General features: G+C 37.9%; 1 protein-coding gene across 3 annotated transcripts in view; it reads right to left on the bottom strand.

Moving 5' to 3' along the window:
* The window catches only part of LOC138760432 (small conductance calcium-activated potassium channel protein 2-like), a 136586-nt gene that overhangs the window by 18149 nt on the left and 98102 nt on the right, over positions 1-20335 (bottom strand). For all 3 annotated transcript variants that reach the window (XM_069931019.1, XM_069931027.1, XM_069931030.1), the window contains 2 exons: positions 6620-6761; positions 1940-2050 (listed from right to left, as the gene is read on the bottom strand). In XM_069931019.1, the coding sequence (XP_069787120.1) occupies positions 1940-2050; positions 6620-6761 (253 nt within the window). The remainder of the gene's footprint in view (positions 1-1939; positions 2051-6619; positions 6762-20335) is intronic.

Raw genomic sequence — 20335 nt, 5'->3', positions numbered from 1 at the left:
CATCACTTCCCATTTCCCCTCCAAGTCACACACTGTTTTGACCTGTCATTACACTGACAGTGTCAAACCCTGAAGCTCCCTATCCTGTAACATTGGGGGAGGACCTTCTCAGAACCATTCATAAAGATGTCACATTTATTTAAGATGAAAGCAACGACCTTTCAATCTGTTCATTCCAGCAATAGCACATGGATGGTAAAATATATTTAAATAAGTGGCCCACATCATTATTGATTTTTTCTTTCATCATTATAAACATAAAAGGTAACCTTGATTAGAGGGTGGGGAAAAATTAGTCCATTCGTTTTTAGTTTTATCACTCCTTTTCTTTTTTAATCTTTATTATTTTATTAAAGAATTCCAATAAACGGGTCTGATGGTTGCATACATTATTTTTATTACTAAATTGAGTAATTATAAGTAACTTGATAGAGTTATGCATATTTTCTTATTTACTCATTATTTTTTCCCTTTTCTATATATTTACTTGTATACAATTGAATCATCATTTACAAAGAACACTTATATGTTAAACTCAATAAAAATAATTTAAAAGAAAGAAAAAGTGTCGAATGTCTTGTTTTTCATCCTCTGTTATACTCTGTTATCTGTCGATCAAAATAAACTAAAAATAAACCAAGACATTGGGCAATGCAAAGCAACAGAAGGTTGGGCCCTGCTGCAGCATCCATGGATGACAAGAAATGATCAATAGTTTGAGCCGTAATCCTTCATCAGGAGAATGAAAGAATACTTGGATCTCCTACACCCACCTGGATTCTTGTAAGAAACTAGGTTGATGGACAATAGTCATGGTAACTCAGCTACCCCAGAACAGCATGGAGCTTCTCATCAACCACAAGGATCAATGATTTTAAACTGGTTTTCTTTACTACATTTGGTAATAGGATCCAAATTAGAGTGAAGGAAATTTTCTTTTCATGAAAGCACCACCTTCCCCTAGTTCCATTCCTCTAATGTGCAGTTCACTTGCAACCACAAATATGTTTTCCCACATGTGTAAAAGACACCCAGGGAACAGCCATGATTCCTTCATCTCAAATTGATTCAATTTCCAAGCTGACAGAGAAGTTTGCAACTGAAAAACAGAGCCTAACTCAGGATGGCAATGATAATGTCAATCAATGAAACACACTAGTGTTCCAAGCAAAGCCATTTTTCTGTGCATGAAATATGTTGATTAAGCTATTGGAATGTATCTAGGGTGCACAGGTCTCTGCAGTTGGAACAGCTTTTGATGAAACTAAAGTGAATGCTTCAAGTTAAAAGTATCGAGAAATAGCAAAGAAATATCATGGCACTTGGGTATTTTGCACAATATTAGTGCAATGTTTCAATGTATGTCCTCACCTAAAATAATTGTTTGACACAACCTTCCAACATGTGGCATCATGTCTTAATTAGAAAGGTGCTTTTTAACATGGAGAATGAAGACAATGGACATACTGCAAGTAATCAACTAATGTCCTCTGAGAAAAATTGCTCTCCTGTTTGATGGAAAGCCCCTCTTTGCCCTCTCTACTTCCACACCTAGGGAATTAGAAAATTCTCCCCCCCACCCCCATATCACGTAATTCCATGACAAACTGAAACTTTAATTCCCTTGAAAGAAAATTATGATACATAATACATCATTTCCCTTAAACATTTACCTTGGCAGCTTGACCATTGCACTCCACTTAAATTGTGTTTTTTTTTTAAATTGCAAAATGACAGAAATTGCTAATACAAAGTGGAACCAGAATTCCAAATGCTTGGGAAGCATTCAAACAAAGCTGTTAATGTCATCAAATTGATTTTTTTTAGACCATTTGGTAATGCATATTGAATGAGAAATTGTTGTGCAGTAAATAGTCTATTAATGAAAATGTTGTTCCCCTCATCTAATTTTGGTTAACTTTGTAAAGTAATTTCTTACTCGTTTTGACAGTTGTGTGTCCATCATAAAATTATGCACATGTTTTTCTGCTTTGGTAAGCTCCAGCTTCCGGGCAACCACAGCTACAACCAAAGCTGTGCAGCCAGCACCCTAGAAGTGAAAAGAATGAGAGATTAAAAAATTTATTTTAGCATGACTTCAGTTAAAAATATAATATCCATCATTGTGGCAAGTGTACGAAGGAAGGGGTAGATGAGTGGTAGGAAGACCAGGGTGACAAGGCACTGGCTGTGGGGCCAATTATCTGATCTTGAATTCTTCACAATCCCATGTAGTAGCTTTTGCCTCCCTGATTGCCAGAAAGAAGGGCCATACTAATAAAATGGAAAGATGTTGTCCCTCCCACTCATTCTAAATGGGTGCCTGACATAACTTGCTTGTCTTTAGAAAAATGTAGATGCTCCACTTTTGTAATGATTGTAAACTTTATTTCTTTGTGGGGTTCTTTTCTTAATTATTTCCTAAATTTGTAAGCTTAACTAATTTTTGATCTTTGTCCTCATTGTTTATTTTTCCCTTCATTATCAGATAGTGGACTATGTATTTTTCCAACAGCCTCTGAAGGTAGGGGGTCAAATTTGTAGATAGCTAGTTTTTTTTCCTTTTTGCATGTATTTTTTTAATGTGATTTAGGTTTTGCTGTTACTGTTATGAATAAGATTTAAATTTGATTATTCTTCTATTCATGTTTATTTACCTATGTAACATTCACTCAATGAAATTAATAAAAATATTGAAAAAGGGTAGGGCACTAGTTCAGCACATGATCTCATCCTCTGCAGGGTGGGAAATAAATGCCAGTCACAATTATGAGCTGAGTACTGAATCTGCAAGCTAAAAGTGATTGTAGGTTTGGTTTAATATTTTTGACCTAGTTTCTAATGGTTATGAGCCCACGAGGCAAAACGATATCCAAATCAGTACACCTGGCATCACAAGGACATCTAATTTAGATGGTAAAACTCATTAAAATGGAAATTAGTGCAGGGTGCAGGAGAGCAATATTGTTGGAAGCCCTTGGTCAATATGACTTGGGAGTTCCTGTTTCCTGATATAGAAAAGTGCTCTCACTGTGGTAGATATAATAATCTAGCAAAACAAAATATTTTTTTGTTCACAGGATGTTGATGTCATTAGCTAGCAGTGATTCCTCAACCCCCACAGCTCATCACCACAGTGGCTTGTTTAGTGAGCAATGACAAGAAACCCCATTGATCTGGGTTAACTCCATATCTCAGCCAGACTGGATAAGGATGGCAATTGTATTTTCCAAGTGGCATTCGTCACCAGCAGGAATTTTTATAACAATCCAGTCATCTCACAATCACTATTAGCTTTTATTCTAAAAGAATTACAGATGTACTTCATGAATTTAAATTCCTCGGTAAAATTTGAATGCATCTCAAACTTAATAGTCCAGTTTTAGTGGGCTCAGTAGATTAACTATGATACCACTATACCCTGTTATTAAGGGCAGCACCAAATTTATCTACGTTATAACACAATGTGTCAACATGTTTTCTTTTATGTCTGGACACTAATCAGGCAGGATGTAATACGGAGAAATAACTCCTCCAGTTCAAAAAAATTATAAAAAAACTTTATAATTTTGATCCTCACCAGGACCAGAGAGCATTTTTAAAATCTAAATCTTTTGGGCATTCCAGAATTTCTCAGAAAAATCAAGAAGGACGCTTGATTTTCCTTGCTTATGAGCCTCCATCCCCAATTTTCCACACTATATTCTGCAAAATTCATAGACAGAAATACCCCTCCACAAATTTTACATTTCTCTTAATTATCATGTTAAGGACCAGAACAAGGCCATTTTTCTGATCAATTGTATTGCTGAAATATAGAGCTGATTTTTAACATCAACAAATTGCAATGTGATGTTTACATTGCACCTTTACAGTTAAAAATCTGAGTTGTTAGAAACCAAATGAAATGAGAGAGAGAGAGACTCCAGGGCTATCGGTGTTGAAGATAAAATGAAAGCTTTCAGATTTATTGCAAGCAGCCAAATGCATTTATGAAATCTTGATGCTTTTAGCTGTACAATATTACAGAGTACCTTCAGGCAAGGAAAACTAGTTATTAAAGATGAAAGTCAGCAGATTTTTTTTTAAAAGCCAGGGGTAGTGGAAGAGGGACTATCTCTTTCCATTACCTCTAAATAGGTATTGACCTGAAACCTACTTGCAAAATAAAAGAATACAAATTTTCAATCTCAACACAATCTAATAGATCACAAAATCACTGTTATAAAGGACTGTTGTATAGCATATCACATACTTTATATTCATCCATTACTTGCAGTGAAAATGATGCCACAATCTAATGGTGTTTGTGGACATCTGTCTGCAAAGGATTCAGCAAATACAAAAAAAAGGGAAATGTTATTAATTAAAATGTGGAATGCTAGAAGTAGCTGATAAATTGTGCTCCTCTACTGCTTGCTTTATAAATGCAGCATCTTAATGTCTATCGTGGATAGACATTTATCCAATGTCTACATGTTAGATTTAAAACAAACCCATCACAAAAACTCTTGATATAGGGTCTCAACCCAAAACACTGCCTTCTTCTTTGTCTTCAAAGATTCAGTCTGACTCAGAGTTCCTCCAGCAATTTTTGTTTTTGCACCTGCAGTCTCTTGTGTCTACAGAAATTTCAGTCTTAAAGATCATCACCAGATGAGATTTCTTTGGTTGCTTATTATTAATGTGGAGACACAATCCCTTAGATGTTAATTGCTGCTGGATATTTTAATTGACCAAAATTTGAAGTATTTGTTTCAATTTTCCTTTGTCTCCTTTTTAAGGCACTTTGTCCATCCCATTATTTACCTTTTTATTTGACCTTTAAATCACTCACTCAAATTTAAATTCCCGTCTCATCCCTACGTAAATTTCCAATCCTTCATCTCGATTGGTGAAGAAAACACTCCCCCTTATTAAAAAAATTAGCACCTTAGGCAATAAATGTGGAGAAAGAGAAACAAATTTACTGAATCAGACTGATGAGAGGCTATCAACATGAATTACTGATTATGTGTCTTGGTTCATGGATGTTCCTGACCTGTTAAGTATTTCCAGGGTTTTCTTTTTCGATTTAACATTTCCAAAACCTGCAGTTGTTAGTTTTAAAATGTTTTGCCCATTCAGATCCAGAAACCTTGATTCTAATGGAGTTCATATGTTCTTGCCTCACACAATTATAAAGACTTAAGTACAGAAGAGCAAGGCTATCAACTGACATTGTTAGATGCTCTTCCAGAGAAATTCTCACAAGTCCCAGAAGGTAAGGTTGCTGCTCGTGGCAATGGCTCAACAACTTTCAATCATGGGCTCACTAGCACAAACTTCAGAAATGCCAGAGGAATTGGGCACTTCTGGAATTGCACATTCTCTTGCAGTTGCCTGAAATGATGAACTGATTCGGGAAGAGGATGACCTAAAGAACTCTTGCCACTCGTGAACTATGAAGACCTTGCTTCCCCTGAACAGCTCAATTTCAGTTTATTCAGATTTATTGTCAGAGTACAACCCTGAGATAAACTTTTCTTGCAGGTATTGCAAAATGATCACTTATTGTGAGTATAAAAATAACTGCACACAATGTACAAATAAAGAAATTAAAACAACTGACTGCACAATGCGGAAAAAAAAACTTGCAAAGTGCAAAATTAAGAGTCCTTAAATGATTCCCTGATTGAGTTGATTGTTGAGGAGTAGCAGATTTTCATGATGAAATTTCCACTTGAAAATGCAACAACAGGAGCTTTCTGGAACAATGCAATTCAATGCGTATCTGCATAAAAATCACATCACATAAGCATATTGCAGTAAGAAGTGCCCATGCAAAATTCCAGAGTGGCATGAAATGGTCCTGAAATGGCCACATTTGAATAGGCAACATAATATACTCTAAGAGGTAATACACCATGAAAGAAAAGGTGGAATGAGCAGCATGAAGGGCCCACACCAGAAAAAGTTGCCTGGGTCTTTTCTCTAATTCAAAACTATACAAATGAGTACCTCCGATCAGAATTGAAACAGGGGCAGCTGAGGTCATGGTCATACCTGATGAAGAGGTCAAGCCTGAAATGTTGGTGATGCATCTTTGTCTTTGCTATATAAAGTACACTGTTTAACCTGCTGGGTTTCTCCAGTGTTGTGTTTTTACTTCAACCACAGTGTCTGTTTTACTGGTGGTCACGGAAACATGCAATGAACAACCAATGCATGAACTTCTTTGGAAGAATTGTTGGCCATCACCACAAAAAGGGGATGCTCCTCATAATAGTAGGTACTTTCTTGAAGGCAGGAAGATCACGGGTGCTATTTCTGGTGCCATGTTCAGGTAACTAGTTGGCAGTGCCAAAGCAGTTGCCAATTTTATCCCCTCTGCATAATTTTTCCCTTCCTGCCAATACTGTGATGAACACTGAAGTAATCTCCGCCTGTGATGGTCTGTGTTGGTCCCATTTACTCTGCAGATTGTATCTTAAGGTTAAAATTCAAGCCTATGTACTTTGTCGAATGAATTCCAATGATTTGCAGATGAAATAGAATGGATGTGGTGGCTGCTCTTAAAACACTAACCGACTGTTCTTTCAAACATCACTGCAGTGGGTTCTTGAAATATATTACTTACCATAATCCCTGTAAGTAGGCAGACTCCTTTCCCACAATATGTATGTGGTACCATATCGCCATATCCAATGGATAGAAAGGTGATAGAAATAAGCCACATTGCGCCAAGAAAATTGCTTGTGACATCTTGGCTGTCGTGATACCTGCAAGCCAATTAGAATATCATTACACAGTTAATTCAAGGTTACAGTTTCACAATCTTTGGGATTAACATCCTCGTTCTTTGCAAAGAATAGGATCTTTATCCATGCATTTATTTGGATAACTTTTTTTATACTTTTACAAATTAATTTTTAAAAATCCAGTCACAACATATATTTCTGGGTGAATATTTCAAACAAAATCTGATGACATTTGTAATTTCAAATCAACCAAAACCAAACTTGGGATGAGGTGGAATCATTCGAGCAGTACAACAAGGGTTACAAAACATATGAGACAGAATTAAATTGAGCTAAAAGGCTGAACTACAGGAGAAAAGTACAATCTTGTATTACAATTCAGAAGCTTTGGAGAATTGGTTTTACTTCAATTTACACCTCTGATTATTGAATCAGAGTTTAAAACATTTGTTGAAATTTAAAAAAAGTTAAGGAAACAGCCCTTCTGGCCCACGAGGCCATGCCATCCAAATACCCCAATGAACCTACAACCCCTGTAAGCTTTCAAGGGTGGGAGGAAACCGGAGAGCCCAGAAGAAACCCACAAAAAGACTTACAAACTCCTTATGGATAGCGCGGGATTTGAACCCAAGTTGCTGGCACAGTAACAGCGTTACAATGAGTTAGCGAAAACAAAACTGTTCACGTGAAATACAAAATCTGCAGGTAATGGAGTCTTGAGCAGTTAAATAATCATTAGAGAGAATATCAGCAGGTCAACAGCATCCATGGGCCAAAATGGTCAGTCAATGTTTCAGAATGTGGAGTCTTGATAAATGGTTCAAACTCAAAATATTAACTGATCATTTGTACCCATTATTGCTGTCGGACCTGTTGAGTTCCTCCAGCCATTCTTTGCCTGAATCACCAAATAAACCAATAAATATAACAATATACATTGCAGATAATAATAGAATTATTTGAAGATATAAAATAATTTGTTTTATTATTTCTCATTGTTGCAAAAGGTTCGCAAAATTAGTGAATTAAGAAATAATTTTCTTTTCACAACAATCTATTATACTCAATAACTAAACTCAAATAAATCTTTCCTATTGGGGACCAATGACATAGATAGGAGGTCCTCAAGAGGGAATATAGGGAGTTAGGAAAGAAGTTAAAAAGCAAGATCTCAAGGGTGGAAATCTCCAGATTGCTGCCTTTGCCACATGCCAGAGGGGATACGAACAGGAAGTTCTGGCCGATGAATACATGGCTCAAGGGGGCAGGGGGTTCGGATTTCTGGATCATTGGGATCATTTCTGGGAAGTCTAACCTGCACAAAAAGGATGGGCTGCAGTTGAACTGGAAAGGGATCAATATTCCGGCAGAGAGGTTTGTTAGAGCTGTTGGGGAAGGCTTAAACTAGTTTGGGAGGTTTGGGAACCAGAATGTGAGTGCAGAAAATAGGGCAGAAGGTCAAAAGCATGATGTTATGTGTTCTGAGTTTGTGGGGAAGGACAGGCAGGGGCCAAAACATAAATGTAGCCACTTAGAGGGTATGAAATGAGTCTATTTCAACACTAGGATTATTAGGAATAAAGGGGATGAACTTAGAGCATGCATCAGTACATGCAACTATGATGTTGAGGCCATTACAGAGACAACTGGAAGATGGGCAGGATTGGCTGATGCAGGTGCTGGGGTTTAGGTGTTTTAAAAGGAATAGGATGGGAGGTAAGAGATGAGGGGAAAACTCATTTAGTTGATAAGGAACATTAAAAATTAAAAAGGGACGGGGTCAGACAAGTCTTAGCTTTTTCATGTAACTCCAAGGCAAGAGGAGTGGCAATTTTGATACATAAGAATCTCCCAGTTAAAGTACAAAATGTGATAACAGATCCTGCAGGTAGAAACATTATTGTACATTGCCAGCTAATATTTTGACATATGGACTCTTATGAATATTTATGCACCAAATATTGATAATGGGAAATTTATTCAGGAGACATTTCTTAATTTAGCAAACACCTCTGAGAATATTGTAATAGGAGGAAAGTTCAATTTTTGTTTGGACCCAGCTTTAGATAGAGCAACTTGAGTAACTTCAAGGGCAAAAGCTACTTTATCATTGATGAGGGATTTAAATTTAATAGATGTATGGAGAAAAATTCATCTGAGAGAAAAGGATTATTCCTTTTATTCAAATAGATATAACTCTTATTCAAGGATAGACATTTTTTACTATCTGCCCAAATATAGGGTAGGATTATTGAAACTGAAACTAAAGCAAGAATATTATCAGATCATTCTCCATTGACACTGGCAATCACATTGGCTGATAAATAGAAAATGGTCTATGGATGGCGTCTAACAATATACATTGTTGAAAAGAACAGATTTTTGTAACTTTGTTAGAAGACAAATTAAAAATTTTTGACAAAATAATTGTGCATCCACACTTAATAAATTCATTATATGGGATGTTTTAAAGGCATATTTAAGAGGGAAAATTATAAGCTATTCTTCTAAATTGAAACAAAAATGACTATATAAGAGACGTAGAACAATTAGAAAAAGAGATAATCAATTTAGAAAAAAAGATCTCCAACAAAGGTATTCTGAAGAGAAAAAGAGAAAGCTTATTAATGAAAGGTTGAACTGTACTACAATACAAACCTATAGAACAGAAAAAAATGATAACAAGGATGAAACAGAAATATTATGAGTTAGATGAAAAGCACACAAGGTACTTTCTTGGCAACTGAAGGCAGAACAGATTTCAAAAATGATTTAATGCAATGGAAACGGAGACAAATTCTGTTAGTTATAAACATCAAGAAATTAATTAAACTTTTAAATGATTTTATTTCAAATTATATCAATCAGGATCCCAGGGAGACATTAATAAATTAGAAGAATTTTTTGTCACATATAGTACTATCAACATTAGATTTAACAGAACAAGCAGAGCTAAATGCCCCACTAACTTTAAAAGAGGTGGAGGAAGCACTAAGTTCTTTATAAAGTAATAAATCTCCTGGAGAAGATGGATTTCCACGTGAATTTTATAAAGATTTAGTGATGCCTTTGTTTATGCATGTTTTAAATCAGATAATGCAAACCTATACTCTCGCTGAATCATTTTCAATAGCAATAATTACTGTGATACCCTAAAAAGATAGAGTTCCAGTAAAGCCATCATCTTATAGACCCATTACTTTTATTAAATTCAGACTATAAAATAATTGCTAAAGTTCTTCCAAATGGACTGACAAAATATTTAACTAAATTAATAAATAGGGATCAAACGGGCTTTGTAAAAAAGAGACAAGCATCTGATAAAAAAAGATAGATTACTGAGTATACTTCATCTAGGACAAAAAAGAGGTGATATGTGAGTAGCAGTATCATTAGATGCAGAAAAAGAATTTGATAGATTAGAATGGGACTTTTTAAATTTAATGTATTGGAAAAATTTCCACTCGGACAAATTGGATAAGAGCTTTGTATAATGAACCTAAAGCTAAAATGGTAACAAATGGTCAAATTTTTTCCCCATTTTGATTAACTAGATCTAGTAGACAAGGATGTCCATTGTCACCAGCATTATTTCTTTTAGCTATAGAGGCCTTAGCAGAAGTAATTTGTAGGTATCTGGATATTAAAGGTTTTAGAATTAATCAAGAGGAATGCAAGATTATCTTATTTGCAGATGGTGCGATGATATATTTGACAGAACCTGCAAATTCATTACAAAAACTATATTTAAAGTTAGAAGAATATGATGCAATTTCAGGTTATAAATATATTGGGACAGAGTGAAATTATGCCTCTTGCAAGAGGTGATTGCAAAAGAAATACTCAGTTTAAATGGCCAACAAATAGGATAAAATATTTCATACAGATAATAACCTACAAAGTTTATATAAACTGAATTATTTGCCATTATTTAAAAAAAAAGTTGGAGGATTTAAATAGATGGACAATACTGCCTATAACATTAGTTGGAAGAGTAAATTGTGTAAAAATGAATACATTTCCTAGAATACAGTATTTTTTTCAATCATTGTCTCTATTAATACCTCAAAACTTCTTTCAAATATTAAATAAATATCAGAATTTTTTATGGAAAGATAAAAGGTCTAGAGTCTCTATAGAAAAATTAACATGGAAATATGAAATGGGAGGTTTACAGCTCCCTAACTTTAAAAATTGCTATATAGCCGCCCAAATAAAATTTCTTAACTCTTTGTTTGAAGAGGGGGAAAAAATCTGCTTGGGTAAAAATATAATTAGATAAAATAGGAAGGAAAAAAGCAAAAGATTTTATATATAAATGGTATGAGAAATTAATGACTGCTGAAAGAGGAATTCTTTTATTGAAACATTTGATTAAAATTTGGCATAAAACAAATAAAGATGGGAATAAAGACTAATTTATCTCTTAAAACTCCTTTGACTTATAACAGTATATTAGATAATCAAATTTATGAAAGTTAGTCTCGTAAATGGATCAGATACATTGAAGTCTGTTATGAGCAAGGAAATTGATGTAATTTGAACAACAAGAATAAATATGGTAATCTTAATAATACAATATTTTAATATTTTCAAATCAGAGCATATTTGAGGCATAAGTTGGGTCCAATAATGTATTTACCAAAGTGTATACTTTAATAAGAAATCGAAATACAAAGAAATCTATTTTGGCAATTTATCATTTACTTCAAATGGGGACCCCTAAACTGGGGATTCATAAGTCTAGACAAAGATGGGAGACAGACTTAAATGTGATAATAGATGAGAAGAATTGGGCTGATTTATGTTGAGACTGTATGCCTAATACAATAAATGTAAGATATAGACTGGTACAATAAATATTTTTTTTACATCATCTATACCTCAGCCACAGAAATTAAATAAATTGAAATCAAATTTATCAGACCAGTGTTTCAGATGTGGCGAAAATGTAGAAATTTTTTTTTACATTCAACATGGTCTTGTGATAAAGTAAGACACTTCCAATTTCCACAAAATTCAGAATTATTTTTATGAGGTAACATTAAAGGGATAAGACCCCAGTTGAAATTAACTAAATATAAGACAGAATTTGTTAAAATTGCATTGGCAGTGGCCAGAAAATGTATTGCAGTTGATTGGAAATCTGATTGACACCCGAATTTGGAATGATGGAATGCCAAAATGTACAGCTGTATTCCCCTTATGAAAATTACATATAATTTAACAAATTTGGCATCCATATTCCCTGAGTTCCAAATGACATCATCACATTGTGACATCATGACGTCAGTCAGAACCTCCTAAACTGGTGCGATTAAGCCTCACATGAGCTGCTACATGACAACCCCCACCCCACCAAACTGGCAAAAGGAAGCTAAACCTCTGGTGTCATTACTGTCCACCGCTCTTTGGGGGTCATCTGCGCCTTTGCATCAGGGATCGTGGCAAGGGCCAATTAAGATTGAGTTGAGCAGGCTTTAGTCTGTCAATCGTAAATGTCTCTGGACATTCACCCTATGTCCAGTGCACAAGTAGTATGATTGTTTCTCAGCACTTTGAAGGGGCCCTCATACAGTCTCTGTAAGGGTGGCCTGTGTACACCTCTACACAAACTCACAGTCCCAGAGTTCCTTTGGGATGAAGGTTGTCATTGCTTCATGCCTTGACATAGGAACTGGGGCCAATTTTCCAAGCCACTCCTGCAGTCTGCCGAAGACTTCAGTCAGTGGCACCTCCTGTCTGCGTGCACAAACTCCCCAGGTACAATGAGCGGGGCTCCATAAACCAACTCGGCCAATGAGGAGTTGAGATCCTCCTTGAGTGCTGCTCTTATTCCCAGGAGGATCCAGGGCAGCTTGTCCACCCAATCAGGTCCCTGGAGGTGGGCAATCAGTGCAGCCTTTGTGTGCCTATGGAACCACTTCACCAGGGTATTCGAGTGTGGGTGGTGGCTGTTGTATGGTGGAGCTGCATTCCCAACAGTCGCCACAAAATGTCCCAGAGTGTGGAGGTAAACTGTGGGCCTCTGTCAGAGGTGACGTATGTGGTTCGGCCGAACTGAGATACCCAGGCAGAAATTAAAGCTCTGGTGTGTGAATCAGTCGTTGAGCCCATCATAGGAACTACCTTTGGCCACCTAGTGAATCTGCTGATTAACAAGTATCTTGACCCTCGTGACACCAGAAATGGGTGACAATGTCGACATGCATGGTTTGAATCTGTGCTGCGGTGGCTGGAAAGGCTGAAGCGACGCTTTCACGTGCCCTTGCACTTTTGCAGATGGGCAGTCCATGAATGTCTTTGCCCAGTATGTGACCTAATTTTTGAGTCCATGCCATACAGACATGTCGGCTATCAGGTGGACCATCACTTGAATAAAGGGTGGGAATGAAAATGCAATGTCTCCAAGCAGCAGGGATGATAGGGTGAGGCTGACCTGTGGAAATGTTGCACAGGAGAGTGGTACCTTGTGGCTCAAAGGCTACATTCTTGAGTGGCAGGCTCATAACAGCAGTTCTAGAAGCTGGGAGTTCATCGTTATGGCGCTGAGCTTTGACGAGCACCATGTAATCTACAGCTGGAGAGAGGGCACATACTGCTTGAATGAAGGAGTGGGACAAAGCATCAGCCACCATATTACTCTTACTGGAGATATGTTAAAACTCGGATATGTAAGATAGGTGGTTATGCTGGTGGCTGACCAGGGATCTGATGCCTTCATGAAGGCAAATGTTAGAGGTTTGTGGTCACTAACAACTGTGAAGTTCCTGTCTTCCAAAAAATAGCAGGTGTCTGAACATTAGGTACAGCGCCAGCAGTTCCCTATTGAATGTGCAGTATTTCATTTCTGGAGGGTGGAGGTACCTACTAAAAATGCTAGAGGCTTCCATTGTCTATTGGTGTTCAGTTCCAAGACCCCTCCTACTGCTGTGATGGACACATCTATAGACAAAATGTTGCACAGGAGAGTGGTATCCAATTGTGGATGGATCAGCAACGTTGCCTTTCCTCGGGCGTCTTTGGTCTGCTGGAATGCTACCATCGTCTCCTTTGTCAGCTCAAGCTCTTTGACACCAATGGACACAAGGTTGAAGAGAGGTTTCATAATATGAGCTGCAGAGGGTAGAAAGCAGCAATAGAAATTGACCATCCCCACAAATTCCTGACGTTCTTTGATCGTATTTGAATTTGAGGATGGCAATGCAACAACACCCTGGCTGCTGATCTGATGCCCCAAAACTCAATAGAGAACTGCCCGAATTTGCACTTGGCTCAAACTCCTGTAGGCAGTGGCACAGTAAACGCAGATGTTGCAGGTGCTCTTTGTGGGAGTGGCTAGCGCCGAGTATGTCAACCTAGTATATAAAAAGGAAGTCCATGCCACGCCCCACTTCGTCCATCAGTCGCTGGAATGTTTGTGCAGTATTTTTGAGGCCAAAGGGCATTCTCAAAAATTTGAAGAGGCCGAATGGTGTTATGATGGTGGCCTTGGGCACATCCTTTGAGTTTAATAGGTATTTGGTGGTACCCATGCACCAAGTCAATTTTAGAAAATATCCTGACCCCCATGAAGATCAGCTGTAAAGTCCTGTATTTGAGGTTCAGGGTAGCTGTCAGCAGTGGTAGTGTCATTAAGATGCATGTAATCCCCATAAGGTCTCCAGCCTCTTGTGGCTTTGGGCACCATATGTAGCAGGAAAGACATCAGATCCCTGGTCAGCCACCAGCAACATCACCTATCAGGCCTATGTATAATTCCAAGTTCCTCCATTTTGTGGAACTCTTATTTTCCAAGCAGCAATTTGTCGGGTGACAGGCGTCAGGCTTGGGCGTGTAGAGGAGGCCCTTGGGAGAGGATGTGGTATGCAATGCCATGTTTGGGTGTGGCAGTGGATACCTGGGGAGTGACAATGTCTTGAAACTCCACAATAAGTTTGGTGAATTCATTATTCGACTACTCCACAGCATCTAGGTGCAGGGTGGTTAGTTAGGCTTTACCAAGGTGGAAAGTGACATCATCACATTGTGACATCATGATATCACTCAGAACCTTCCGAGCCAGTTTGATTAAACCTCCAGTGAGTCACTACAAAGGGTTATGGGGTAGGAAGGGTTTAGCACTTTTTAAAAAAGGAATATATGGTTGGCACAACATCGAGGGCTTAAGGGCCTGTACTGTGCTATGGTGTTCTATGTTCTATTAGGTGAATAACAAGAACAGGTATGAATTTTTTTTAAATTAGAAAATATTTGAATAATACTAAGTTATTAAAAGATAATATCAGTTTTGGACTATGGACCACTGCCATTTCATCATCAGTTCATTCATTCCTGCACGAACATACTTGTCTATACACTGGGATGTGTAAAGCTCACTTTTCAGGTGCAACATTGTGCTGAGGTCCCACAATTCCCTGATCTCCAGTTTTTTTTTGACTGAAAGACCAATATTTTTTGAGTGGTCAAATCTAAACGATTTTACTTTCATCAGCCCTAGTTATACAACTTAATTCTCTTATTGTATTCAGATCCCTATGTGAGATTGTCCCTCCCTATCTATGCAAGCAAGCTCCTCTATTCCAGCTCTAGTCTCTTGCTTTTTTTGGTTCCCTTCATTCCACTTTTAGCTGCAGCATAGCCCATGATCAGCATCTTTTTACACATATTTTATATGAGGGTGAGACTCTGAGGGGAGCAAGCAGGAAATTAAGAGTTCAGCCTGAGTAGGCAGATCCATCCTTGGTTATTTGTTGACAATTCAGAGTCAATATCAGTTATTTATGTGATTCAACTTTAATTTATATATATATTTTTTCCTCACAACAGAATTCTGGGCACGAGGGATCCCTCAGGTGCAATCAGACAACCAACACATGATTGTCCGCTGATCCCAAAATGGAGGTTGTGGGTAGTATGGACATATTCTTTTAATTCTTCATCATTTAAGGGCACCATTACTGCATTAAAACAAATAATATCCACATTTTCAGATGCATAATCATGATTAATAGATAATTTTAATATTTAAATTTAAACATACAGCAGGGTAGCAGGCCATTCCAGCCCACAAGCTGGTGCCTTCCAAATAAACCATTTTTGAAGGGTGGGAGGAAATTGTAGCTCCTGGGAAAACTCACATAGACACAGGGAGAATGTATAAACTCCTTACAGACAGCACCAGATTGTTCATTGAATTGTGGAAATCAACAAGGAAAACCACAGAAATAAAGTCCAATGACCCTAACATATTAACTGAAAACATGCAACTTACAAAACAACTTCAAAGCAATAAAGTGCCATTATCATTAATAATCCAGATTTGCAAAGCACTAAGAATTTGTCTGAATTGCTCAGTGCTTTTCCATTTCGTTTATTATCATCTGACTGTACGTATACAACCCAACGAAACAGTATTTCTCCAGACCACAGTGTATTCACATACACAACACAATAAATAATCATATACATAAATTTACAATTTGAAATAAATATTTTTTTTAAATTTCAAATTAAAATGTTCTTTAATAGTTATACCTTTAGTTGAAGTTTTCCACATCAAAAATAATTTTACCATTAAAATCCATTTATTTTCAAATGAATAAAAAAAACAAAAGTTCTGTCTTTTTCAAGAACAAGATCAATTTATAAATGAGACCAGATTTGCTAATAAAGTTAAATCACATTTGGAATAAAATGAGAAAATACAGCATCCTTGCATTGCAGAAACTTGAGTCCTAGTTCAATGAGATGTCAGCCATGATTCTGTAAGAATGCCAAACACTGGATTGTACTCACCTGTGGCCCTATGCAATGGAAATATGTCTGATCAAGCACACATCACAAACTAACAGTTTATTTTTATCTAATTTCCCAAAGGAGTTTAGTTTCAGCATGAATGAAGTTTGTTTTAGTATTGTATTTGTTTCTTGCATTCATTCATTTAAATACAAAAGGTTTAAAAGCAAGCTAATCAAAACACACCAAAATGCTACAGGAACTCAGCTAGTCTTTTCAGCATTTAATAATATATTGCCTGCATTTCAGGCCTGAGCTCCTCTTCAAGGAATAAGAAGAACAAGCCAGAAATCTCTGAAAGTCTCAGAATTCAAGCAATGTTCCAATTAATATGAATAACTACTTTGCAAAATTTTGTGGTTTATTTTCAAGTTAAAGGTTTGATAGGAACTGAACTGCTTGAGCCATATAAATGCATGCTGTGTGATTGGTCGAATTGTGTTTGGGACACATATACATATATACATTTTCAAAATCCAATAAATGTCAGCTTTCCTGGATGAGGTGGTTCGTTGAGATGAGGACCTTCAGTCAAATAGCAAAAGGCGAGAGGGCAGATCTTTGTGAAACACCATTTCAAGGATAGATTAAAAAAAAGACCCACTGGCAAGTACTGACAGTAACTCTGCCGCACATACAATAGAGAACACAAAAAAGGGGAATGAAAAAAGGAGGAAAGAGAAGAAACCATGTGAACAAAAGAAAGGAAATTGAATATAATGCTTCAGACGTTTAATGAGCAGTGAAGAGCTTTTAAGCGTACAAATTACTTGACTATAGGAAAATTAAGATTTTGCACAAATTTCCTTCTTAGCCCCTGAGGAGTACAAATAAAACTGGGATTGCTGTTTGGCCTTCCTGCAACTTCCCTCCATCAGATGGGTCACAAGTGGACTTTCTGAACATTATTGGAGCATTGTCATTGCATTTGCACTTCATCCCTTAGAGACCTTGGAGGTTGCTCAGCTTAGTGACACAAGTTGCTGGAATTTCAATCACTACATAAATGAAAATGAGTTACTTATGATCATCTTGTGAATTATTTTCCCTTCCAAGATGAAATTAGAAACCCTTCTTTAAAAAGTTTGTATTATGTTGGCATCACTTCTCACCTTTTCAGAATGGGTTGTCTTTGTCCTGTGTGACTATTCAGATAGTCTCCTTCTTTTCTCAGCCCTATCCATTGCTGGATGGTCCCTGAAGCTTCTATTGTTCCAACATTACCTCATTGACAAAAGTCTAATTTACACGAGAAAATGGAGATTCTGCTAAATTTCTGCCTCAGGACAGCAGACCCACAAAAATCTAAAAGGAATCCAACCCCTCTATTTGTCTATGTACTTGGATCCAAACTAGTGACTTTTAGTTTTCATGTGCAATGTTCTCTGAGACCCATATTATATTGCTCTGCCTATACCATCATGAATATCATGAGATAGATCTCATCATCACTCTCACATTCTACTTATAGGAGAGATGAAGTTCACAATAATAGCTGCTAAATTCCCTATGCACAGCTCTCAAAACCCCATCCATTTCAAATCAACATTCCCGTTTCTCTCTTTCCAGCAAATTCATCACCATGGTTTGTTTTAATGCCTATTTCATTCCCATTTGTCTTCCCTTTGAAAAAGTCATTTGGAACTTCCAACAACTCTTTCTTTCTTTCTTTGGCTTGGCTTCGCGGATGAAGATTTACGGAGGGGTAATGTCCATGTCAGCTGCAGGCTCGTTTGTGGCTGACAAGTGCGATACGGGACAGGCAGACACGGTTGCAAGGGAAAATTGGTTGGTTGGGGTTGGGTGTTGGGTTTTTCCTCCTTTGTATTTTGTCAGTGAGGTGGGCCCTGTGGTCTTCTTCAAAGGAGGTTGCTGCCCGCTAAACTGTGAGGCGCCAAGATGCACAGTTTGAGGCGATATCAGCCCACTGGCGGTGGTCAATGTGGCAGGCACCAAGAGATTTCTTTAGGCAGTCCTTGTACCTCTTCTTTGGTGCACCTCTGTCTCGGTGGCCAGTGGAGAGCTCACCATATAACACGATCTTGGGAAGGCGATGGTCCTCCATTCTGGAGATGTGACCTACCCAGCGCAGTTGGATCTTCAACAGCGTGGATTCGATGCTGTCGGCCTCTGCCATCTCGAGTACTTCGATGTTGGTGATGAAGTCGCTCCAATGAATGTTGAGGATGGAGCGGAGGCAACGCTGGTGGAAGCGTTCTAGGAGCCGTAGGTGATGCCGGTAGAGGACCCATGATTCGGAGCCGAACAGGAGTGTGGGTATGACAACGGCTCTGTAAACGCTAATCTTTGTGAGGTTTTTCAGTTCGTTGTTTTTTCAGACTCTTTTGTGTAGTCTTCCAAAGGCGCTATTTGCCTTGGCGAGTCTGTTGTCTATCTCGTTGCTGATCCTTGTATCCGATGAAATGGTGCAGCAGAGATAGGCAAACGGGTTGACCGTTTTGAGTTTTGTGTGCCCGATGGAGATATGGGGGTGGTGGTAGTCATGGTGGGGAGCTGGCTGATGGAGGACCTCAGTTTTCTTCAGGCTGACTTCCAGGCCAAACATTTTGGCAGTTTCCGCAAAACAGGACGTCAAGCATTGAAGAGCTGGCTCTGAATGGGCAACTAAAGCGGCATCGTCTGCAAAGAGTAGTTCACGGACAAGTTGCTCTTGTGTCTTGGTGTGAGCTTGCAGGCGCCTCAGATTGAAGAGACTGCCACTATGCTAAATTATGCTTTATCATTGCCCTCGTCTCTGAAAAAGTCTTCACCCTCTCACCCCAAATATTTCCACAACTTGTTTGTTTCCTAAGGATCAGAGGATATAGTCCTGTGTTAGCCCACGCATTATCTTTCCCTCACCAGATCTGACTGGCCTATATCAACATCTCAGGACAAACTGTCCTGCAGTCAAACATCATCTGAAGAGGAAAGTGAATCCTAAACATTTTTTCTACTAGCAATGGTCTCATTATATTTTTCTCCCCTCCTCCTCTGCACTCACTTCCAATAAAAGTTCATAGAATTCATGTTGACAAAACTATGCCCACTCTCAGATGCCTTTGCTATAGACCACTCAAGTTATTTATATCAATTAAATCCAAGTTCCACAAGGGCTTCCTTTAATCTAGCAGTTTCTCTTGCATCATCCTTTATAATTTACCATTTAGTTTTGTTTGTACCTTGGTTTGTTGATCTTAATAAATTGTTGACTGTCCAACCTCCCTTGATCATGAATTATGCATTTAGTTGCCTTTCTTTAGACATTGACCCTTCCATTTAATAACTACTACACTTATCTTAGTTTATAAGATTATCTCATCTATCAATTGTTAACACTAGTCCTTTTCACACCACTGGACTGTCTTAAAATCATTTTTAAGTATCTGTTTTTCTACTTATAATTGACAGTGCTATTTTGTGTGAGCCCTGTAATTTTCCCAACTGTCTCCTTGGATTGACATCTCCTGCTAAGAGGCAACAGCAGGAGGGAAGTGAACAATGTTATATGGCAAGCTCTCCACTGGCCACCGTGACAGAGGTACACCAAAGAAGAGGTACAAGGACTGCCTAAAGAAATCTCTTGGTGCCTGCCACATTGACCACCGCCAGTGGGCTGATATCACCTCAAACCGTGCATCTTGGCGCCTCACAGTTCAGCGGGCAGCAACCTCCTTTGAAGAAGACCGCAGGGCCCACCTCACTGACAAAAGACAAAGGAGGAAAAACCCAACACCCAACCCCAACCAACCAATTTTCCCCTGCAACCGCTGCAACCGAGTCTGCCTGTCCCGCAT

Source organism: Narcine bancroftii, chromosome 1 (genome assembly GCF_036971445.1).
Source record: "Narcine bancroftii isolate sNarBan1 chromosome 1, sNarBan1.hap1, whole genome shotgun sequence".
In the NCBI taxonomy this organism is placed as follows: Eukaryota; Metazoa; Chordata; class Chondrichthyes; order Torpediniformes; family Narcinidae; genus Narcine; species Narcine bancroftii.
Note: the sequence above shows the minus strand (reverse complement) of the source record. Positions and strands in the feature narration are given on the sequence as shown.